The sequence below is a fragment of the Panulirus ornatus genome, chromosome 21 (genome assembly GCF_036320965.1).
Source record: "Panulirus ornatus isolate Po-2019 chromosome 21, ASM3632096v1, whole genome shotgun sequence".
Taxonomy (NCBI): Eukaryota; Metazoa; Arthropoda; class Malacostraca; order Decapoda; family Palinuridae; genus Panulirus; species Panulirus ornatus.
This window is the reverse complement of record NC_092244.1, coordinates 5,215,930-5,242,248: the sequence shown is the minus strand read 5'-3', so window position 1 is coordinate 5,242,248 and position 26,319 is coordinate 5,215,930. Positions and strand designations below refer to the sequence as shown.

Below are 26,319 nucleotides of genomic sequence, written 5' to 3'. Positions count from 1 at the left end.
TCATCTCCATTACTGTTGATGTAGCAAAAGCTGCTGCATCTGATGATTCATCTTAGGCTTATTTCTTCTCCTTCTACTTCCTAGTAACCCACACCCAACGCATCCCACTCCAGCAGCACCTTAAGCCCTCATCATCACGTTTTTTAGTACCTTTTTCAGTAAGTTTGAGTTAAATGTCATGTTTTATTTCATGACAAAGTGAAGTATATGGGCGGTAAGTTGTTTCAGCATGGTCATTCATAAGGGTTAGATTGGAAAAATTTTTGTTCAGGAGTGTAACCCTCCTTACAACTTGGGTTTCATTTGCATGACTTATGACATTTTGAATAGGAACTTGCAAAGAGCAAGTATCTAGTAAATTTCATCTCTAATACATATGAACTGCAAACAGCTCCAGATGATAAGGGAGTGAATGATAGAGGGAGGGATTTAGACAAGCTCAGTATACCTAGCAGCTGCCTGTGGGAGGTGAATCTGATGCTGTTTGCTGATGACATGGCTTAGAGTGGTAGAGAAAATGCTGAAGCTGTTGACAGAGTTTAGGAAAGACTTAAAACTGGAAAGAGGTAAATAAAGTGCGTAAGATGAGAACAAATGGGATCTTCTGTGAAGGGGGCTAATGGGGAAGTAACAAGTAGGTGTGAAGTGAGAAGGAGATGGAGTGAGTATTTTGAAGGTTTGTTGAATGTGTTTGATGATAGAGTGGCAGATATAGGGTGTTTTGGTCAAGGTGTTGTGCAAAGTGAGAGGGTCAGGGAGAATGGTTTGGTAAACAGAGAATAGGTAGTGAAAGCTTTGCGGAACATGAAAGCAGGCAAGGTGGCGTGGTTGGATGGTATTGCAGTGGAATTTATTAACAAGGGGGGTTGACTCTGTTGTTGACTGGTTGGTGAGGATATTCAGTGTATGTATGGTTCATGGTGAAGTCCCTGAGGATTGGCAGAATGCATGCATAGCTCCATTGTACAAATGCAAAAGGGATAAAGATGAATGTTCAAATTACAAAGGTATAAGTTTGTTGAGCATTCCTGGGAAATTATATGGGAGGGTATTGATTGAGAGGGTGAAGGCATGTACAGAGCATCAGATTGGGGAAGAGTAGTGTGGTTTCAGAAGTGTTAGAGGATGTGTAGATCAGGTGTTTGCGTTGAAGAATGTATGTAAGAAATACTGAGAAAGACAGATGGATTTGTATGCAGCATTTATGGATCTGGAGAAGGCACATGATAGAGTGGATAGAGATGCTTTGTGGAAAGTATTAAGAGTATATGGTGTGGGAGCTAAGTTGCTGGAAGCAGTGAAAAGTTTTTATCGAGGATGTAAGGCATGTGTATGTGTAGGAAGAGAGGAAAGTGATTGGCTCTCAGTGAATGTTGGTTTGCAGCAGGGGTGCGTGATGTCTCCATGATTGTTTAATTTGTTTATGGATGGGGTTGTTAGGGAGGTGAATGCAAGAGTTTTGGAGAGAGGGGCAAGTATGCAGTCTGTTATGGATGAGAGGGCTTGGGAAGTGAGTCAGTGAAAAAGATTTTGAGCGATCGGGGCCTGAACATGCAGGAGGGTGAAAGGCATGCAAGGAATAGAGTGAATTGGAATGATGTGGTATACACACACATGGTAAAGGGGACAAAAAAAGGTGACTTAAAATGACAAAGCTTGACAGTTAGATGGGTTGAGGAGGCTCCTGTGATGAATGAACTATAAGAAGGACAAATGTTAAGCAGGTTTTGTAAAACTTCATGAATTTTCTCCCTTAAGGATGGCAGCTGTAAAGCAGATTGGTCCTTCACTGGATCAAGAAAAGAAACCTAATGTTAAGATAAAACAGTTATTTTGTAACATATTTATCATTCTTGTATCCTTAAAGTGAAAAATAGAAAATAATTGGTTAAAGCAGGGCATGTGAAAAAAAAACAGGAAGGGAAATTGCCGAATAAAGTGAAAGAACAATAACAGTAATAGTTGAAGGAAACAACTATAAACAAGACATGAAATTGCAATACAAAATAGCATCAATAAAGATATAATTTTCCTGTATTTTAAAGCATAGAAACTGGTGGAGGGTCATGAACTAAAAAAAAAAAAAAAATCCAAAAAAGGAACTGTTATTCAAGATTGCAGTTCAAGTGGTTCAACAAACAGTGTAGTTTGAGTAAGCATAAAAACAAATAGTAATGACACCAGCCAGAGCTCTGCCATTTGGTTAGATGTAGAATGGATTATGAACTGTGTTACATACTGTATGGCTTTGGATTCATGGCATATCTGTTTATAACAGGGAAGGCTGTTGTGATCACTATTTCACCTAAGGTGATTCTGTTTCTAGATGTGGACTGTGGGTTAACATCAGAAATTTCCTTATAATTATCCTAGAGGGGTGGGTCTTTTCTTCATATCATTTGGCCATCAGCCAAACCTTATAAGGAAGAAATACGCATTAAAAGGACTCCAGATTTTTGTTAAATCTTTTGATAAGTTTTATGGGCAGTTAATATGGGATGGTTCTTCAACAGCTGTGCCTTGGCCCAAGGAACGCCCAAGAGACCTGCAACTCCAAATAACTACTGTTTCTGGGCCACCAACCCATGATAATGCAAAGACTACAGCTACAGTTGCCCATACACCAACTCACACCCCAAATGTTGAGTCCAGAACATCTCCAGAAAAGCGGATGACCCCAGAAAAAAGAAAAAGTCGCAGTAGCAGTACTGAAGAGAATGAAGAGAAGAGGCGGAGTTGTGAGGCAGAGGCCCACCAGTGGACACCACCCAGACAGTCAATCAGCATTGGCACAGGTTGGTCATCTACAGCATGGGATTAATACATATCTTCTTGTTTAGAGACAATGCCCAGAAGACATTTTTTTCGTTACTTAAAGATGTCTTTAGTTGACTTTGACGTGTTTATTGATGTAAGAAAACTCTTCAGGAGTTACTGGTTCAGTCCATGAAGATTTATATTAGAGTCAGTTTTAACTCGCTTTTAGCTCAGATATAGACTTTTTTAAAATAGTGTATGGTCAAGTCAAATAAACATGTCATTAGAATTGTTTGTGCAGCTGACATGCTGTTATTCAGTGGAATCACAAGTAAATGTGTAACATGTTTAAATGATAATTGATGTAGGTAAAAGGTGCACCTACGAACTCAAGAGGTTATAGAGAAAAAAGAAAGAAAAAAAAAAAGATATATATATATATATATATATATATATATATATATATATATATATATATATATATATATATTTGGAAGTATTAACATGCATGAATGATATTCATGTCTCAGTTTTTGGTGAAAAGGGAGATGAAATGTCTGATTTCATCACAAGATACAAGTTTGGTAAGTTTTTGTTGAAAATAACAATTTTGTGTGCATTTACTGTATTATACAAATAACTAATATCTTGAAAAAGCCAGCTAGTTCTCCCAACATTCACTTTAATCATATATAATACAATAACATACCAGAACTTAAGAATGTATTTATGTACAATATAGCAGGTCCAGGACAAGCCATTGGGATATGTTAATGGGACCATCCATTAAATTTCAAGTTTCTAAAAATACATTGAATGTAATGATGTATACTCACAGTGTTGTTCAAAAAAAAATATGTAATGATGTATACTCACAGTGTTGTTCATATTGTCAGATTGTACCATTTGATACATTTTTTAAATGCAACAATTTTGTGGTTAACTTCAAAGATATAAGAATGTTTTTAGGTTAACTAAAAAGTTAATGCTTTTGAACTGTATCTCTCTCTCTCTCTCTCTCTCTCTCTCTCTCTCTCTCTCTCTCTCTCTCTCTCTCTCTCTCTCTCTCTCTCTCTCTCTCTCTCTCTCTCTCGTTTGACTGTGAATGGAAGGCTGTGGTTTTGATAATTTATGCATAACAGCTATGAGTGGATGTGTGCAAATGAGGCTGTTGTCCATTTGTTCTTAATGCTACCTTGCTAAGGTTGGAGAGGCATTTGGTATAAGAGAAAATGTTCAAAGATAGCACACTTGTAAAATAGAAGGAATAGAATGGTGCAATAAGGATTTAAGAAAGTTGGTTGATGAGAAATGTTTAGAAGAATTACAAAGGAGTAAGTTGGTTTAGCACAGCCAGCAGGGTATATTAGGATTGGGATTTACTAAAAGAATTAGAACATTCTTCAATGATTTAAGAACATATTTTTACCCTGTAGCAAGTAGTAGAGAGTTACCTAGAAAGAGAAGAAAGTGTATGCATCACATTTTGATTTTCAAATCAAAATGTGGTGCATAAAATGATATATACAAACTTTTAGAAATTTTGTTTTTAATGTGTGCTTGGTATATGCTAAGATTTTGTATTGAAAATAGTGATTGTTTGAAAATGAATGGTGTTATGAGTAAGTGGTTTGAAGTAGATGTAGGAGTACCTGAAATCTATATAATGTCACCATCATTGTTTTTAATAGATGGGCATTGCATGAGAATAGGATGTGCTGCTGAACCATGGTGGAACAGAGTGAAAGTTAATGTAAGTATTTTTTGGAACTGATCCTTTTCTTTTCGTTGAGTCTTAAGAATGTGAGATACAACAGTAGGTCACTTTGTATATGTATTATTGAGAAAGATATTAAGTGTAAATGAGGGTTAGAGCAAGATTTATGTTTTTGAAAAAGTGTAGCAGTCTCAGAGAAGTCTTAGAAATGAGAATCAGAAAGTTGATAAGTTTAGGTTTTTGGCTTTGATGATTAAGAAGGATGGGAGTGAAAAAGCTTAGTATAAAACAAGGGATGAGGGAGAAGAATTGAGGTGCAGTGATAGCTGTAGTGAAGAGAAATCATTGAAGCATGATGTATTGTAAGCATATTATTATTCTGAAAGTATGTGACAACCTTGATATTTAATGAAAACTCAAAATTTAGATGGATGGTGCCTTTGAAAATGTTGGAAATAATTTGTCTACGCTTTACCTTGAAAATAGATTTAATAATTTAAGAAGTGATTTTGATCCCTTCAACGAATTGAAAACCTTAAGTTGAGCAACTTGTTTGTCAGAATTCAACTACTTAAATCATTATTTAAGACATAATTGGACAAAGAGGCCGGCTCCTTTTCTGTGTCCTGGATCTGCTTATAGAAATGTGCTGAGTCATCATAACCCCCAAGTCTTCTTCCTGTTGGTGCTGGGACTAGGCCTAAAGTCCCTGGAGCGCGGGAAGAGGGATCAGCCTCGAAGTCTCAGGTAGGCCTATGGTTTGCTATTTGCTCGAGCTTTCACAAGGTAGATTCATATCAGACTGATTTGGCTTAGTACTGTATACTGCAAATTTTTCTCTTTTGTGTGTATCCTGTAAGGTGTTGTGATATGAGAAGTAAAATCTTAAGTTGATGGATTTCTGTTGAAAAAGATTTTTGCATCACATAAAAAAACACAAACTTGTTATTACAGTTATATTAAAAGGGTAGTTGAAAGAGCTTTCATCATATGGAATATTCTGCAATGCATCATTCACTTGACTTTCTATATGAAGTTCATGTTTCAACATTTGAATCCTGGAAATGACTCTACCTTGCATGAGCAGAGACATAGGATTTGGCACAGGTACAGGGCAGCACTGCAGATGGGACTTGCCTCCACTACTTTTGGTTTGGTTTTTATAGCTTAGCACTTTGTTGATTAGATGCCTGATTATGCAGGATAATCTAACTTGAGTTTTGGGTATATCAAATAGTTAACCAACATTTTCATGATTCAGGACCCAGCAAATCATTGTAAGGGATCTATCCATTTGATGATTTTTAACAAACAATGTCATCAAACATAACCCATTCTCAAAATATTTTAGATTTTTTTCCAAGACCCAATTGAGAAGACTATTTATCATCCTGAGCATACCAGTAATTTTCTTTGCCAGTCACAGAAAATCCTGGTACCTTTCTTTTAAATTTGATCTGGTATCTCATGTAGTATGAAAGTCAAATTTAATTCCTCTTGAGTATGGTTAATAAATAACTATTATCTTATAATGAAAATATTGATTATCCCAGCAATGCTAAGTAGAATTTATTTATCTTTGATCACCCCTACCATGCTCAAATGAATTTCCATCAACTAAGTTGGAGATTGATGTAATACCTATTTCCTTTGATTCAGCTACTTCTAAAGATAATTCTTAAAACATAACATGCAGATATTCCAGCACATTTATGTATTACTATCCTGTAAATCAACTCCCTCTTTCACAACATATTTCCTGTTAGTTATTCTTTCTTATGATATTATCATAGTTTTGTATTTGATTAATAGACTTGCACTTTTTCAGTGTCATCTATCACCATACTTGAAGTGTTTCATTGAAAATCCAAGCTTAATAGTTTTATTCTGAATTGTAAAAATCCTCAAGTAAACTATCCCTATATTTTTACCCATGATACAACAATGGGGCAGAAGAATTGCCATATTTAATCTGTAGTTTGGTAGCCAGGAGTTGTTCATAAGAAGGAATTCCCAAGTATTTGTCTTTGAACATGTCCAAAGCAGGAGGGATATTTGGCATAGATAATGCAAACTGATTAACCAGTATTCAGGATAATAGATATAGCCTTATTCTAGTTGGTTCCTGATTGTTAAACAGAGTATGTATATGTTAAGAATACTGTGATGGCACTTGAAATCTTTTAGGCCTTTTTAAATGAATGATGTTACTTATGGAATTATGGATTTTAGAACTTTTATGTTGTATAATTGATGCATCTGTAACTGTAAAATGTAGTATATTTGTTTTATCACCCTCAACCTCCTCACAATGTGATATTTTCTGGAGATTCTGTATGTGAATCTTGCAGAAGTAAATTATGTACAAGAAAAGAATAGCTTAGCTGCCCATGAACATTAATATTAAGTCTGCTTATGTAAGATTTGAAATTAGATCTGCTTGTGTAAGATTTGAATATTGTCTGCTTGTGTAAAATCTTACCCTAGCATTTGAAAATTTTCATGACCTTTTACCCATGTTTAATCATTCATTTGAATAGCTTTTTATTTCTCTTGTTCAAAGAAGTAGAACAGCCTTTGTAAAAGGAAATGTTTGTAGTCAGCATCGTGATTTCATGTGACTTCACATAATTGTAGTATTTGAAATAGCACAGCACAATGCATCTTGCACAGCACTCTGCCAAGGAATAGAATGGTATGGTTTTTGTATTTTTGCACTTTTGTGTGTTGTTGCAGTGAAGAGTTCTGTTAACCCATGAAAAGTGTCAGTGGAACATTTCTAAAGATTGGACAATATGTGTATGCATAATTACCTTTTGAACTATAGAGAAAAAGAATTTTACACCTTTGGGGTCCTGCGTCTTGTACTTCGTATATCATCATAAAGGCCTTTGAATCTTTATAAGCTGCTGGCATTCACTCTCTCCTTATTTAGACCTTTCCAACCATACACTACCCTTACACTAAACTTGTATTTTTATATGTCCTTATTGACTAATCTTTCTTTCAGTTTCCAATCATGCCTGTGATAACACTAGTGCTGCACCTCATGAAGAAATTGTTACTGTCAACATCATCTAGTTGATTTAGGAACTTCAAAGCTGTTACCAGGTCATCTCATTCTCTTATCTCCTCCAGAGTGAAAGCTGTATATCCCTCAACCTTTCATTGTAGCTCAGCTCCCTTAAGTTAGGTACTATTTAGGTTGCTCTACTCTGGACCCTCTGAATCATATCTTTAAGTTACTTTAGGGATGACACTCAGATCCAAGAGGACTGTTCCAGCTTCAGACTAATATATGTTGGGAATAGCTTACCAAACATTTCCTTATCCACTTATTTATAAATGCAGATATTATATTTTCCAATTGACAGTTTACTTCTTTCATCGATTTCCTGATGTGCATCTCTGGAGACAGATGAGGTACCATGTATACCCCAAGATCTCTTTTGCTTATCAGTACATGAAACTTATTTCCTGATAAGTAGTATTTACAGTGAGGCCTTGTTTCACTGCATCCCATCCTCATTACCTTACACTTAATTGTACTACCTCTCATCCTTATGAAAACATTAGACACAAAATTCACAGTACCAATTGGACAAAACTTCTTGACATTCACACAGTAGAGGAAATGTGGAATAATAAAAAAGAATTCAACAATCAAGATTGAAAATAAACATGTTCCACAAATTGCGAAAAGAACTTGCAATATTTCAAAACCATCATGGATGAATAGGAGAATAGAAGGGCTAATTTGCCAAAAGAAGAAAACACATGAGAAATGTAAATCAATGGGAACCATTGAAAATCATCAGGAATTAATCAGAAACCAAAGAGAGTGTAAGATGGTCCTAAGACAGTAAATGCGAGGAAGGAAAAAAGCATTTCCTTGAGAAAGTAAAAAATACGACAAGGAAATGGCTACCATACTGAATTATTCTTTTAACTCCATATTCACAATTGAAGAAACATCACCAGCACTGCAACAAGTGAAAATGTTTCAAGGGTCTGATGAAGAAGAGTTAAAGGTCAGAGATATAAAAAGCTCTGAAGTACCTAGACCAATTAGATCCTAACAAATCCAACAGCCCAGATAACTTAGCTCCAATATTTTTAAAAGGAGGTCAGGAGACAGCGAATATACCCCATATCAAAAGTATTCAGCATATCTCTATTGGATGGTCAGGTGCCAGCTGACTGGAAACTAGCAAATGTTACAACTATATATAAAAAGGATACAAAAAGTGTGCCTTGAACTACCGCTCAGTTAGCCTTCCTTATGTCAGTGTTAGGTAAAACAATGGAAAAAAATAATACGAGATAAAATTGTCATGTTTCTTGAAGATTACAAAATTTTATCAAACCACCAACACAGTGTCTGCATAAGAAGATCCTGCCTAACAAATTTTCTGGGATTTTTTAAATATTTATTGGGACAAAGAAGTACCATCTGATGTAGTAAATTTAGATTTCCAAAAGGCTTTCGATAAAGTACCTCATAAGAGACTTTTACATAAACTCAAAGCGCATGGAATTGGTGAAGAACTCTGTAAATGGGTCAGAGACTGGTCAACCGGAAGAAAGTAGCATGTAGTATTAACCGGTGAAGCCTCAGATTGGCTAAACGTAACGAGTGGTGTGCCACAGGGGTCGGTCCTAGGCCTCATTCTTTTCATAGTACACATGAATGACCTAAAATTCTGTCTCGTATCTAAGATTTTTAAATTTGTTGGCGATACTAAACTCGGAGGTAGAGCTGTAAACAGACAGGACTGTGAAATTATTCAAAGAGATCTTAACTTAATAATTAAGCAGGGTGGTCAGACAGTTGACAAATGAAGTTTAATGTAGATAAGTGCAAAGTTATGCACTTTGGAGACAACAAGATAAGGTATGACTATAAACTATTTAGAAATTCTGTAACTAAAGTGAATGAAGAAGTGTACCTTGGAGTTGTCATTAGCACTAGTCTGAAGTACACTGTCAGTGTCAAGCAGCATATAAAAGAAGGCAACCAAATGTTAGGTTTCATAGCCAGAAACATAGAATACAAGACACCAGAAATAATTCTCATGCTATAATTCTCTAGTAAGACCACACCTTGAATATGCAGCCTGGTTTTGGTCCCTAAACCATAAAAAGATGAGGAAAAATTAGAGCAAGCACAAAGACATATGACAAAATTGATCCCATCACTTAAGAAATCTGACGTATAAAGAGAGGCAAAAACAATTGGGATCTCTTCTTTAAAAAACATAGACTTTGCTGTGACTAAATCCAAGCGTTCAAAATTCTGAACAAGTTCAGTAACATAAATCACGAACATCATTTTGAAATACAAGAAAATACAATTACCAGGACAAATAGAATAAAACTTAAAGTTAAAAGATGGAATATGGACATGAGAAATAGCTTCTTTTCGAATAGATGTGTTGAGCATTGGAATAAGTTACTGTCAGATATAGTGAATGCTAAGACTATAAATACCTTCAAAAGTTGTCCAGATAAATATTTTATAAATTCATGTATACTCTGAGAAAAATGCCAGAATAATATATATACATACATATATGTATGTAAAGTGTCTGGGGTAAACCAAGGAAAGTTTTGTGGGGCCTGGATGTGGAAAGGGAGCTGTGATTTCGGTGCATTACTTATGACAGCTAGAGACTGAGTGTGAATGAATGTGGCTTTTTGTCCTTTCCTAGAGCTACCTTGCAAGGAGATGGGGGATGCTATTTCATGTGTGGTGGAGTGGTGACCAGAATGAGTAAAGGCAGCAAGTGTGAATTATGTACATGAGTAAATATGTGTGTGTATGTCTGTTTCCTTGTGTATGTCTGTTTCCTTGCGTTACCTCGGTAACGCAGGAGACAGCGACAAAGCAAAATAAATAAAATAGATAAATATATGTATATAAATTTATACATTAGAATGTATAGGTATGTATATGTGCGTGTGTGGATGTGTATGTATATACATGTGTATGTGGGTGGGTTGGGCCACTCTTTCATCTGTTTCCTTGCGCTACCTTGCTAATGCGGAAGACGGCGACAAAGTATAATAGATAAATAAATAGATATATCTACTCATACTCGGACATATACATGTACATATTCATACTTGCTTGCCTTTATCCATTCCCAGCACCACCCCAACCCACAGGAAACAGCATCACTACCCCTGATTCAGCGAGGTAGCACCTGGAAAACAGACAAAAAAAAAGGCCACATTCGTCCACACTCAGTAGTCTCTAGCTGTCATGTGTAATGCACTGAAACCACAGCTCCCTATCCACATCCAGGCTTCACAGACCTTTCCAGACGTTTCACATTCGCAGGTTCAGTCTATTGATAGCACGTCGACCCCAGTATACCACCTCATTCCAATTCACTCTATTCCATGCACTCCTCTCACCCTCCTGTATGTTTAAGACCCAATTGCTCAAAATCTTGTTCACTCCATCCTTCTACCTCCAGTTTGGTCTCCTGCTTCTCCTAGTTCCCTCCACCTCAGACACATATAACCTCTTTGTCAATCTTTCCTCACTGATTCTCTCCATATGTCCAGACCATTTCAACTCAACACACCTGCTCTCTCAGCCTCACTCTTTTTATTTCCACACATCTCTCTTACCCTTACACTATATTTAGTGCTAGGTAGCACTAGGAAACATGAAGAAAGGTCACATCTGTTCACATCCATTCTCTAGCAGTCATATGTAATGCATTGTATTTGTGTGCATATGAGAAGTTTTAGAAATTTCTGATTATAATAGAGAAACTACTAAGGAAGAGGTCCTCTTCTTGACCAGTAATTGGATGTCATATAAGGATATCAGGTGGTTTGGACTTACCTTCCAAATAGCAAATTCAGTGGATCTGTCATTGTGATGGAAACCCCAGGTTCTGATTGTTTTAATGCTCACTTCATTAGATGTGAAAAGTACTATAATATTGGGTTGCTGCATCAGCATATGAGACTTGTGGAAACTAAATTGTTTTGTATTTGTCCTTGTCATTCTTCATTTGCTGTAGCAATTTGTTGTCAGATCAAAGAAATGTTAGAATTTTGCTTTCACTCACATTTTTGTTCGGACTGCCTTTGTATACAAAAGCAGTAATGATTGTGTGTCTGCAGATGTACACTGTCATCACTGCTTTTTGTATGTTCCACATAGCTTTCCTCATTTAGCGCATATCTATTCATGTATTTATTTGATGCTTCTTTTTATTAGTTTTTTCCTTTTGCTTCACAGTTGGAAATTTAAATATCTCATATTCATTTTCTCTTGATCATAGGTGTTCGGATGGCTCAGGAACTTCTTCGCGGTGTGGAACAGTTGTTGGACTCCGAGATGGGAGAATTACGCAGGCGAACAGCTGCAATGTCCTCCCGTATACGGCTTCTGGGCAGGAGTGATGCTGCATCTGATAGTGCAAGCAGCATTAGCAGTCCAAGCAGTAGTACCAGCAGTGGAAACTGCAGCAGCAGTGGGAGGAGTAGCAGCAGTGGAAAAAGCCCAGATATCCACACCACACATATAATTGTCACCACATTAGAGGATGAGTCTGCAAATATGAAGTCCTTTAGAAATATTAAACCAAATCCCTCACACACATGTAAGTATCCTGAGCCAACACCAGGAACTGTTGTGGCAAGCCGTGCTCGTAGTGAACCTCCATTTCAAGGAGAGGAAGGTCTTTATCGTGCAAGATCCTGTCCTGGCCTCCCAAGACCAACTGGAAATTCTGAAGGTAATGAAACAGTCTCAGCTTTGGTACCAGACTTACAAATGGTGCGTCTTCGGGGTTCACGTCCCCAAACATCAAGAGAAAAGTTTCTGAATCGCTACTCATGTGGAGCACTAGATGCCCACCAACCAACGTCTGCCTCAGCATTTGAATCTTGTCCAGACTTTGGAAACTTACGGCAGTGTGTCCGTGAAGGGGATTCTATTCACTCCTCTTCTTCTTCCCTCTCTTCAACTCACTCCTCATTTACGCGACTCCTTGAAGTGTCATGAGGTCTTTAAGCCAAGAAATTTCAATTTTATTTTGAGGAGAAGAAATCTATTGAAAGTTATTTGCGTGATATGCTTTTTAGTAAGTGAAGTATTATAATAATTTATAAAGGGTGGATAAAGAATAAGAACCTAGAAATACTACAAACTGTGTTACAAATGACAGTAAATATGGGACCTTATCCCACCGCACCATGAAGTGAATGGTAAAGTCCAGTTCACAAGTTGGTGATAGTACTTTTTATATAGATTGCACCACCCTAGTGACTTAAATGTGATGGAATTTTTGTTCCTAAATATATGACTTAAGTGCCGCACTTTATGTCTTATCATATTAGTTTGAAAACTTCAGAGGTATTCAGTTTAAGTGGCTGTTTGGTTCTGATGTTGGCACACAAATGTAGATTTTTCTCTGTATAGTAGCAAGGGCCCCCACACGCTAGTCGCATGCGGAACTGTGGAGTCAGAAGTATGCTTGTTCTATCATGTAGTAATATCAAATTTAACTTTTGAGTTTATCACAAGACATCATTTTCAGCCATTTCTGTTGAAAACATGGAGAAATGGCTCGTGATACAAATTGTATTAGTAATAGAAATTGAATATTTTTTATAAACATATACTGTACACGGTAGTTCATTTTATACTTTTTAGTAGACATTTATGATACAGATTACTTTGCAGCATAAGCTGGAAATATTTTGAGTAATTATCAATACAGCTGTATTAGATACAGGTAACTTTTTTGACTCTGATGTTGTGGTTTGCAAATATCCTCACTTGTTACTTAACTTACTACCGGTTAATTGGGGGGGCCCATGTCATATGTGTAAATACCTAGAATATATTTGATTCACTTTAAATTATTTAACTTGATTGGATTTACCTTAGTGACTCAGGCAGCAAGCAGTATGATGCTGATGTTGTATATAGATACTTAGGTTACTAATTTTAAAAGTATGGTAATCATTAAGTTCAACTGTATCAGGTTGACATGACAGAGACTGTCCTATAAGTCCTGATGATTGGCAGGGGAAAGAGATATTGGCCACGTGATATGAAAATTTTTCTGTTCATATTAAATTCAAATTTCAGTGACTGTTACAAATGTAGACTATGTGAAAAAATACAACCGAAAAGATTTTCACATTGTATTTTGAAGTTATTTTTATGCTTTACTGTATGACATCTATCATTTATTGAAATATGATAGAAAGAAGAGATAAGTTGAAAGGTAAATTACAGGATATCTAAATTATTAGACATGGTAGAACATACAGGTGGTTTTATTGATCTCACTCTCTTTTATATTATTTTTAGATATCACTAACTTTGTTTACTCTACATATTAGTGGCTGAAATTTGAATTTGAATAAGCATTTCAATTTTCATTGAGTCATATTTTCCTTCATGATTTACATTTTGAGATAAAGATTGAGCATTGCAAATACCACTTTTGTTACTTCTGTTTTAAAGATTGAGCATTGCAAATACCACTTTTGTTACTTCCTGTTTTGGAGAAAATTTTTTGAAAATGCTCATTATAAAGTGTAATGATGAATATTGTATCACACTTAGGTTATGTGGATTAAAATTCCAGTCTGAATGCAGCACATGCACTCTCAAACATATGTAACTGTTTACCTCAAATTATAGATGGTGTAAATGTCAAGGAAAATATGGTATGAGCCAGTGAATTGTCATCAGGCAAAGTCAGGTGTCACCACTTGAGTAAAATCACCATTATTGTCAATGCTGCTATTGTAATGATGATGAGTTACAATATAAGCAAGTACATAAGTACTTAAACAACAGTATGTGATGACAAGAGGTATAGCTTTAGGGTTGAAGTACAGGAATTACACATAAGTCTCTTGATATACACACATGGATAAATTACCCATCCAGTTGGTATATGTTATTTCTTAGATATGTGTACAAATTAGCAAAGAAATTGCATATCCAGGCTCTCATTGCCAGCATTAATTAAAAAGGTACCATCAAATTCTTCAGTAAATTGATTGGTGCTGACTTAAGTGTTATATTTATGTTGTATTTTATTTAATTTCCTCAGTGTATTCCTGAATACAGCCCTGGCCATTGGGAAACAGATTTGTGATCGTTTTTATCTACTTTGCTATGCATTTACTTTAGTCAGTTTCTGATTTGTAATGTCTCAGCATTTGTGCATATAACACTGGGTATTGGTCACCATGGTTACCATATTGTAATATTAAGTTGTACTTTTTCGAGTGGGGTGGGTCCTGAAAGATGAAACCAAAATTCAGAGTGGTTGAATGTTTGTATATATTTGTTAATTATGCAAGAATAACAGTTTGCTTCTGTTTATAGATGAAATAATTTGGCTGTGAGCTTTGAAATAATTATTTCATGGAGTGATATTTTAAACTGTGGAATTGATAAACCACACTTTATCATTTCTTGAAAAAGTCATGATTTATATTTTATTTTATTGATTGAGCCTTTTGATTATATGAGTCTATGGTGTTAACTAATGGAGGCATCGTTGCTTTAAGATACTGGCAACTGTCATGCAGGAGACAGTTTAGTCTTTGAGATCCTCCCCAGGAATATTAGAAAGAGGTCACTGTAATCAGCTTTTAAAGTACAATTTACTTTTACAAATGAGATGTGAAAAATGATTTCAAATATTCACTGGTAAACACACCATTACTGACATAAATATGATAGTTATGTACAAAAGTTTTAATTTGTTTTATAATTGAATGAGTTAATTGATGTAAAAAGTATTTTTGAAGTACTGTAACACAAGATTGCTTTATATGTCTTCTATATGTATGTCATTTAATACAATTTTTCATCTCTTCATCTTGCATTGTGCAGACTATAGAGGCTATGCTTTCAAAGATCTATTGACATTTGGCATTAAAGGTTACTTGTGAGGCTTTACAGTAGACTTAAGTATTTGCGGTGCCGAGTATTACGTATTAACATTCTTCAGCTGTCAACAGTTGTGATGTGATCGGGGATTGCAGGTTTTATGCCAAAGCTGTAACTGTACAAATTTCTTTGTCTTCCATCACTTCTGTTATTTCAAAGGAACCAAGTTCATGACTAATGTCAGTAATCACATTACAAAGAACAGCATTAAAGTTACTATTGATTAATAACTCAGCTGAGAAGTCAATATACTATTGAGCTGTACCTTATATGTATCTACAAATCAGTGCTGCATATTAGAGCTAACTTACAATCATTTGCATCAAGATATGTATCAAAAGAATAACCTTCAGAACTGTACTTTGATAAGGGGGAAAGAAGTAAGTGCAGATGCTGCTTTTTAGAACTCAGCTTACATGTGCTTGCAGAGAATGAATCGTGATAGATTTCTAAGAAAATCTGCATATCAAAGGGAAGATAAAATGACAGAACAGTGGTTACTGAGTAGTCATAACTAATGCATGCCCTTGTTAATTGATAGTGTTTAAGCCTGATGTTAAGTTTCAGATAAATCATATTGCTCTTGTTTTCATTGCAATTCTGTTTCCAGCTATTATGTGATAGCAATCAGCCCATTCATATTTTAGCCTATGAAAAACCAATCAGTTGATTTTTGGGATGGAGGTACATGATATCCACAACATCATTCAGTATATTTAGAAGAGGCAGACTTCATAAATTTTAGCAAATTCTTTGCAGTAGTGACATTTCTAACATCCAACAAGCATATCAATGAAGAAAGCCAAAGTGAACAACACTATACTCTTGTCCATCTTTTCTTCCTCCCATTCCACCTTTAATCCTACTTCATTGGTGCATCCATAAGCTGTATAAAACTTTTTTTTTTACTGAGTTCAACTGACAATTTTATCCCACCGCAACAAGTAGATTATACATGCTGTGAGTGAAAGCAATTTCTAATATATGATAGAGGTTTTCCCCTTGTGTTAGCATTGGAAATTATTGTCCTTGTTGCCAGTAAATCTTTGTTAATAGAATATTCCTATGCAGTCTTGTTTAACATAATTACTCGATAAGAATTTTGAAAATATACTGAACCTGATGAATTAATGTGAAATTGATGTACTGATATATATATATATATATATATATATATATATATATATATATATATATATATATATATATATATATATATATATCAAAATTATGTTCACAGATATTATGGAAAACTTTAGAAAATAAAGCATGCTAAAACAGTGTTAAGAAAATTTCTTGCAAGCTTCACTTGAATGTTAAGTACAATCTTAAAATACTTTTAAACAAACTACAGATTTTATGAATTTACTTATTAATCAGACTTAGTTGTAAAGTTTTGAGTAAGGTTAACAGGTTTTATCCATGGTGTAATTTGAATTACTTGATGATGCTTAAATCAAGAATCAAAGGGTTGAATTTATCTATGAAACATACCTGTCATTGTCTCCTCTGAAGAAATCAGATATAACATTGGGCTCCTAAGTTTCTGTACAAAACTAGTACAGTACAGCACTGTTTTTGTGAGGAAAATAATGGAAAATCTTCCATGTACCATACAGTACTATTTGACTGACAAACCTACATCAAATATGGTAATAAGACATCATGAAATGCCTCAATATCGTTGATTTGCAGATTTAAGGTGACAGATCTCTCGAAGGTTAAGCAATTTTTTTTATATTTAAGAGGAAGAACTTGAAAGAATCTTATTTTGGGAGTAATTATACTATTTATTCCTAAGTTTGAAATCTGAATGTCAAAATTTTAGATGCTGACTACAATGTTAGTAATCTGTGAATCTTCTTTTTCAAAACTTCTGATATTTCATGGATTCATTCTCAAAAATATACAAATCTTAAATATGAAAATGTTTATCAAATTATGAATATTATCTACTGAAGGACACAATCAGGTAGAGTATTGAGTGTTTATTAGTTTGATATTTTGCAAATGATCCTACACTGGCTATCATGTCAAGAGTATGTTAAATTAGTCCATTATCAGCTCCCAGTGATATTCTTTTCATTAGTGCTCAAACTTTATTATGATAACTAATATATATCAGCTTAAGATACCGGATGCATGGTAGGGTTAGGTGATGAAAAGTATAACAAAGTCAGAAGCATAAATTGTACTTTTAATACCATTAACATACTGAATGCCTGAGTATTCTTGTTTATACATTGTGATGTGATACAAACAATTTCAGTTCCTTGGTATAATTGGGAATATCCTAACAGATATCTCCAGTTAGATGGACACTTGCTCTCATGCTGAACTTGGGCACAACACCTTTTACTATCATGGAACTGTAAGGACTTGTCCTCAACTAATTAGCTTTCTTGTTACCATATCTTAAATTATCAGTAACAAAGCTTTGATAGTCATTTATAAATCTTGAACTTCTTGAGAAATTTTTCTGTTTTACGTATTCATAACCACTTTAGAAACTCTGTGTCCCTTGAATTAGGTGTAATCACTATCCCTAACAACATAAATTGTCACAGCAGTTATTTCAGTCATTTTTTCATTAACATGATATCCTCTTTCAATGAATACTAGTACCTAGTAATTACATTGAGTATTTGACAACAATATGGGGCTCATTTTGTCCTGCACTGTTATAGTTAACACATACAATAATAAACTTTTGACTGGTTAAAGATACTGGTAAATAAAATGTTACATGACACTTTGTATTTTATTCAACCTCATAGGCATTATCTGTATTTTAAGGGTATTGAATGAAAATTCTTGAATTACACTGGAATTCCATTGACAGCTTTAGTTACTTAAGTACTATACAAATATACCTCACAGAGTAATACCAGCTTTGAGGGTAGTCCAAGATCGATGTAGTCTTTCAAAATTTATGCTATTTTAAGGCATTGCAAATTTGCTGTCACTACACATATCTTAATAAATAATCAAAGCTCAGATTGTTAATGCTGCTTGTTTTAAAGGTGCTTATTCCTCATTCTCCTTATTACCAATATGTCATCAAGAACTACAATGCTCTCTCAGTACCAAAATCAAATATCTTGTTCCCAACATCTTATCATGTCCTTAATGCTGTTTTATGCTTAACATAATCATCATTCCCTATCAATACCACAATGTTCCTCATAACTCCAGGCTGTTAGTGTGCTGGACCTAACAATCTATATAAAAACAAACATCTTCCAGACTTACATGACATCACATTAGCATTAGTAACTAGACCCTGACCTCAGCACTACAATCAATGGGCATCTACATGAGAGGTCACTTGTCCTTCTTCCCTGAAAAATGAGGGATAGCAAATATTTCTTTATTGCAGTAAATCTTCAGCACATCTTCAAATTCAAAATTTGTAACCCTTCGAATCCCACTATAAGGAACTTCCCACATTCCATTTCCTTTTCCTTTCTTGGCATCACTTTGGAGAATTATCCCACTGATTTTGTCGTTGACCCTATGTATGATACCTCTACCAGCTGTATCTAACATTCTCCTAGTAGAATCATAATTTAATTACAATGTCTCCAGTACCTTTGCCATTACATTTTCAACACATCATACCTTATACAATGCCACTACATACTATTTTCACTAGTACTTCCAGCACAAGTTACCACTTTGTCTAATACTGGTCACTTCGCCATCACCACTGTCTTATTTCAATATGTACTCAGTAGACACCAAATGTTAAAGCTTCTAACATGACCAGTACACATCCCTCCTGTGTAACAATAACACTGCCCAAACTTCCTCATCATCCAGGAGGCTCGGTCCATGCTTTCTCCACAGTCACAAGATTTGTAATAATTCCAAGATGTCTCCATTATCTGTATCTATAAGCAGCTCTATGGTGCCACCAAGGTGGCTCTAAAGTCATCACTATATTCCTGACCCCATTACTACATGGGCACCCAAAACAAGCATAATATTCATAATACCACCAACAACCATTTTAGTTCCTGAATATGTCATAAAGGCTACCATATCCCTAACTCATCCACTACAGTCACTCTTTCATCCACCAAATCCCCATCACCATGTAACAGCACCATGTCTCCGTCACTATTTAATCAATATGCCTCAACTTCAAGACATTCATACCCCTAGTATCCTCACACTATCATCATCATGTTAGTGTCAGGGAAAATACCCAGAACCGTATTAAATTATGTGACAATATTCTCATGGATGGCTGCTAAGAGCAGATGTGGGAGGGAACGGTTTTCATTTTTTCCCCAAAAGGAAAGGGATGGAGTACCTGTGTAGCAGGGAAGATAGTCTCTGTAAAATTACGTTTATTATTCATATTCTCTGTTATTTAATCAGTTACTTTATAGATATTAGATTTCACCTCCGTTCTTCCAGACCCCAGGGATATTGCATCAAAATGCCTGCTTTCTTGATGGGTACACCATGTCACGTTGATGAGGCTGTATCATCATCTGCTGAAAGGTAGTACAGTTTCCTCAAAGAATTCACTACAAAGGAGTCCACCCTCTCCCTACTTCTGAATGTATGCTGTAGTGCAATCTTGAAGCTTTCAGAGCCCCCATCAAATAGGTCCTGGGGTTATCCCCCAAACCACCAAGATCTCCATCATCAATACCTTCATTGTGATCTGTGTTAGACCTACCATAATCATCATTTGATGCTTGAAAATGATGTTATTCAAGAAATGCTAGAACAAATTTTGAAGCCAAGGGGCACCTCAATGCAGCCAGATGTTTCTCCCCACCCAGACCTTGCCATCCCAAAATATGGAAGGGGGAGGGGGGAGATTCCGTTCACCTTATCCCAGCAGCCAAGGATGATGAGATAGGTGAGTGGGTAGGTTCCCTTTGTGTATACCCCTTTCAGATGTTCAGTCTCGAACTGTAGGATGTTTTATTCCCCCTCCCCCTTACCCCTGCCCATGTAGTACAAGAATGAGCTTCACTTAAACTTCCCAGCCACATCTCTTTGGATGGGATGAACCTTCATTCACAATCCTTTTTTTCCCATCCTCAGCCCGAGGGCTTGCGATTCTTTAGTTGTAGGGTGAATACACTTCCCCCTCTGCATGCCTTGGCATCACAGTCATGGAAGGATTTCCCTCCCTGTTTCCCACTTGCCTAGCCAATCTTAATACTGGGTTGCCCTGCTCAAAATTCTAATTTCACTACCTAGATTGAGAGGGGGTAAGCTTGGGATATCCCATACCGCCCTGCATCAACGTGACGGTGGTAGTTCTGCATTTGTAATCGGCCTTCTAGTAATGAGGTAGACCTGTCTCCCGCACCGGTCATAAAGAATAAGGTTTCTTCTCCCTTCTGCAATACTACCCAGTTATAAGTTGAAAAGCATAAGTTCTAATACAGGATACATGAAAAAAGCACAAGTTCTAATACAGGAAATAAGAAGACGGGGCGGTTGAGGTCATACGCCTTTGTTAGAGCTTGGCCTTAGTCAGTCATTCCCCCCTATTGGGTAGGGAACAAACCACTTCCCTGGCCACACGGAAAACTTTTCTTTTCAACCCAAGGCAAGAGATTAACTTCGCCCATTTTCTCCTTATCCCTGAATTTCTTTTCCAACTCAATTTCTTGTTTTTCTGCAACTGTGGATGTTTTTCATGTATGTTACGATTTCTAGCTTTAAACGACCAGCAGCGGTGCAGCCACGAAATGCGTCAATCGTGTCTTTTTCTGTACATTTCAGTACGCGAGTGAAGCAGCTAAAAGAATGTCACAGTGCTGAACTAATAACAAGCATTTTTTGGAGAATGATATTGATAATAATGAGCCTCAAGCATGAGCGAGTATCGAGGTCATGTGGTAGTCATCGTATCTCTGGCTGACTCGGTCTGGCTGCACCCCTCCCCTGGGGCCACAGGAGTATAGAGCATGTGGAAAGTGAAGGGAGTCTGCCCACGGAAGGTGAATATTTCAACAGGTAATCACCAACACACGTCGTAGAAATGTAGACAGAAGTGTCAACTAACCATGAACGCGAGGAAATGCTGTGTGAGTAGGTTAGGATCAAACTTGGGTCGTGATATAATTACGGTCAGTGAAGCTAGTGAAGAAGATTGGACTCATGGTTGGGAATCAATCAGGCTAGACCCCTACCCTAAGCAAGTGCCACGATAATGTTCCTCACGAACGTTGTACAGGGTCAGCTAGGCTGAATCCTAGGAAAGTAGCATGAAATGGCTGTCACAAGCAACGGAAAACAGAGGTGTTAATGGTGTCATCGTCAACCAAGATTCGGTGACGAGTATAACTCTTGCCCTCCATTGTGTGCAGTGGCTTTCGTTGATTCCCAGACATGTTTCACGTCCTAATTTTATTGTATTTATAATAGTTCTGTTATTAGTGGTAAGCTCACATTTTCCCCAGTTTCGTATCCCTCCCGACTGTAGACATAACGTAGAGCGAAAATTTATGACTATTAGAGTTGCACCTCATTGCTGTTGGTTTTATATATTGACTAATGTTTAGACAATGGTCACAGTTGTGGTGCATGATCTGGAATGGTATATGGTATTGAATAATGTTTTATATATATATATATATATATATATATATATATATATATATATATATATATATATATATTTTTTTTTTTTTTATTTGTCGCTGTCTCCACCGTTAGCGAGGTAGCGCAAGGAAACAGACAAAAGAATGGCCCAACCCACCCACATACACATGTATATTCATACACGTCCACACACGCAAATATACATACCTATACATCTCAACGTATACATGTATATACACTCAGACATATACATATATACACATGTACATAATTCATACTGTCTGCCTTTATTTATTCCCAGCGCCACCTCGCCACACATGAAATAACAACCCCCTATTCCCCCCCCCCCCCTCATGTGCGCGAGGTAGCGCTAGGAAAAGACAACAAAGGCCCCATTCGTTCACACTCAGTCTCTATCGGTCATGTAATAATGCACCGAAACCACAGCTCCCTTTCCACATCCAGGCCCCACAGAACTTTCCATGGCTTACCCCAGACGCTTCACATGCCCTGGTTCAATCCATTGACAGCACTTCAATTAACTGCACAGAAAGTGCAGTTAATGTAGGTAGGTAATAATAGCTAACACAAACCTCACTTAGTAGCTGAAATGAAAGAAATCAGACTCAAGATTATGGTCTGTGATAGAAATGTACCAATATTATTCTTGGATCAACTAAAAATATCCCCCCTGCCCCTAACCTGCTTTCTCTCTCTTTCTCTCTCTCTCTCTCTCTCTCTCTCTCTCTCTGGTGGGTTAGGTTTGTCTGTAGCTTTACACACAAATCTAACAACAGCCTCGATAAAACGTATGGAGGGTGTGGGAAGAGGCCTTCAGGTGACCCTTGCAGTGTATAATTATGGTTACTTTTCCTGCTGGAGGATAATAAGGTTGTCTTGGGATATTGTGGTCGTGTATACATCAAAACTAACGTTAGATTTTTCACTAATTCTCTTCCAGTATATTGTAATGTTTATGAAGTGATGCAGCAGAGCATAACATGGAGCATTATGTTTTATGCAATGTTTTGTAAAGCAATAATGTTGAGGGTTATGAGTATCAAAGAAAATGTGGGGTTGATTAATGTTAGTTATTTACAAGTTAACTTCTCCAGTGCTATCATCTTTGCACATTGTATGATTTTGATGTGTGGTCTTACTCTATTACATATGAAATACAGTACATTTTACTGAACAATAGTAAATGAGGTGATAAAGTATTATATATATATATATATATATATATATATATATATATATATATTGGCGGAATGCGTGCATAGTGCCATTGTACAAAGGCAAAGGGGATAAGAGTGAGTGCTCAAATTACAGAGGTATAAGTTTGTTGAGTATTCCTGGTAAATTATATGGGAGGGTATTGATTGAGAGGGTGAAGGCATGTACAGAGCATCAGATTGGGGAAGAGCAGTGTGGTTTCAGAAGTGGTAGAGGATGTGTGGATCAGGTGTTTGCTTTGAAGAATGTATGTGAGAAATACTTAGAAAAGCAAATGGATTTGTATGTAGCATTTATGGATCTGGAGAAGGCATATGATAGAGTTGATAGAGATGCTCTGTGGAAGGTATTAAGAATATATGGTGTGGGAGGAAAGTTGTTAGAAGCAGTGAAAAGTTTTTATCGAGGATGTAAGGCATGTGTACGTGTAGGAAGAGAGGAAAGTGATTGGTTCTCAGTGAATGTAGGTTTGCGGCAGGGGTGTGTGATGTCTCCATGGTTGTTTAATTTGTTTATGGATGGGGTTGTTAGGGAGGTAAATGCAAGAGTTTTGGAAAGAGGGGCAAGTATGAAGTCTGTTGGGGATGAGAGAGCTTGGGAAGTGAGTCAGTTGTTGTTTGCTGATGATACAGCGCTGGTGGCTGATTCATGTGAGAAACTGCAGAAGCTGGTGACTGAGTTTGGTAAAGTGTGTGGAAGAAGAAAGTTAAGAGTAAATGTGAATAAGAGCAAGGTTATTAGGTACAGTAGGGTTGAGGGTCAAGTCAATTGGGAGGTGAGTTTGAATAGAGAAAAACTGGAGGAAGTGAAGTGTTTTAGATATCTGGGAGTGGATCTGGCAGCGGATGGAACCATGGAAGTGGAAGTGGATCATAGGGTGGGGGAGGGGGCGAAAATTCTGGGGGCCTTGAAGAATGTGTGGAAGTCGAGAACATTATCTCGGAAAGCAAAAATGGGTATGTTTGAAGGAATAGTGGTTCCAACAATGTTGTATGGTTGCGAGGCGTGGGCTATGGATAGAGTTGTGCGCAGGAGGATGGATGTGCTGGAAATGAGATGTTTGAGGACAATGTGTGGTGTGAGGTGGTTTGATCGAGTGAGTAACGTAAGGGTAAGAGAGATGTGTGGAAATAAAAAGAGTGTGGTTGAGAGAGCAGAAGAGGGTGTTTTGAAGTGGTTTGGGCACATGGAGAGAATGAGTGAGGAAAGATTGACCAAGAGGATATATGTGTCGGAGGTGGAGGGAACGAGGAGAAGAGGGAGACCAAATTGGAGGTGGAAAAATGGAGTGAAAAAGATTTTGTGTGATCGGGGCCTGAACATGCAGGAGGGTGAAAGGAGGGCAAGGAATAGAGTGAATTGGAGCGATGTGGTATACCGGGGTTGACGTGCTGTCAGTGGATTGAATCAAGGCATGTGAAGCGTCTGGGGTAAACCATGGAAAGCTGTGTAGGTATGTATATTTGCGTGTGTGGACGTATGTATATACATGTGTATGGGGGGGGGGTTGGGCCATTTCTTTCGTCTGTTTCCTTGCGCTACCTCGCAAACGCGGGAGACAGCGACAAAGTATAAAAAAAAATATATATATATATATATATATATATATATATATATATATATATAGAATTTGTGACTGATTAATGTGAAAGTAGGTCATAGATGTAAAATATCAGTAGAACATATGAAAACCTTATCTAAGAACTGAATTGAAAGTAGAAATATTTCAAAATTTGATTTGTCAGCCGCTGGGATCACATAGCTAACTAGTTAGTAATCTGTTGACATTCTCCGATACTTTCACTGAGCTCATTCACATTATAAACTTGACTGCCAGGGAGGTTTAGTTAGGTTACATAGGCTCTCTTGATTATTTCCAAATATATTACATCATTTTTCTTTCGTAAGCCCATATTTTCTAGTTTAGCTCAGCATCAGATTTAGCTTTGGATATTGAGTGACTTTATTCTGTAATGCTATGGTAGTGTTTAGATAATACCTTAACATTCACTTATAATAATTTAAGAATGATATTGATTATGTACGGCAGTAGTAGTGAGGGCTATTTATGTCGAAGTGGAGCCACTTTATGCTAAAGTAATTAAAACACGTAAAAAAGAATCAACAGAACTGATGGAAAGCACTTAACCTCATCTCTGCATTAGTATTAGGTTTGGATATTGTGTTATTTTGTTCTGTAGAGCTTTTGTAATAATTGGAGAGTACAGTTATTGTGCAGTTTTACTTGGAGCAATAGTAGTGAGGGATATGTATATTGGAGAAAATGTGGGATTAATGCTTAAGTAGGTAAATATTAAATAAAAAAGTCAACAGAACCTACTTTTCCTAGTAGCTGAGATAATCGTAGATATATAGCAACATGGAATTTGTTTGCTGCTGAGGATTACATTTTCACTAATTGTCATGTACAGTAATCAGTTGGGCTTGTCATGTATATTTTGAGTGGGAATTTGAATGTTTAGATGAAGTTGTCTGCTAGAGGTATATAAAAATTAGGTCATGCTTTCTGTGGATGTTTTGTAAATTTATTACTTTTACATTGATTAACTTCACATTTTCCCAGGTATACCATTAGTGACTCATTTGGTATTACTCTTTGTGAAAGATGAAATAGATTGATTCTCCACAGGTATTTCTGTAGTCATAATTAATTATATAAAACACCTAAAACAGAACTAGCCATTTCCCAAGTCCATTTTCATTGTGGATATAAAATATTACTTTTACCATGTCATCTTATGAAAATTCATGTTCCACAGCTGTTATTGTATTCTAATACTACACCATCACACTGCAGAGCAATAGTAGTGAGGGATATGTATATTAGAGAAAATTTGGGGTTAATGCTAAAGTAGGTTAATATTAAATAAAAAAGTCAACAGAACCTACCTTTCCTAGTAGCTGAGATAATCGTAGATATGTAGCAATATTAAATTTGTTTGCTGCAGAGGATTACATTTTCACTTACTGTCATCTAATTGTTGACGTCTGGTGCCATTTGTACAGTAATCAGTTGGGCTTATCATGCATATTTTGAGTGGGATTTTGAATGTTAAACTTG

General features: G+C 36.4%; 1 protein-coding gene across 19 annotated transcripts in view; it reads left to right on the top strand.

Moving 5' to 3' along the window:
- LOC139756297 (uncharacterized) overlaps window positions 1-18,174 on the top strand; it is a 185,963-nt gene extending 167,789 nt beyond the window's left edge. For 18 of the 19 annotated variants that reach the window (XM_071675575.1, XM_071675580.1, XM_071675567.1 and 15 more), the window contains 2 exons: window positions 2,514-2,795; window positions 11,779-18,174. In XM_071675575.1, the coding sequence (XP_071531676.1) occupies window positions 2,514-2,795; window positions 11,779-12,503 (1,007 nt within the window). In that variant the 3' untranslated portion in view covers window positions 12,504-18,174. Of the gene's footprint in view, window positions 1-2,513; window positions 2,796-5,172; window positions 5,222-11,778 lie in introns of all 19 variants that reach the window. The other variant, XM_071675586.1, reaches the window with a different exon arrangement.
- The last annotated feature ends 8,145 nt before the right edge of the window (window positions 18,175-26,319 follow it).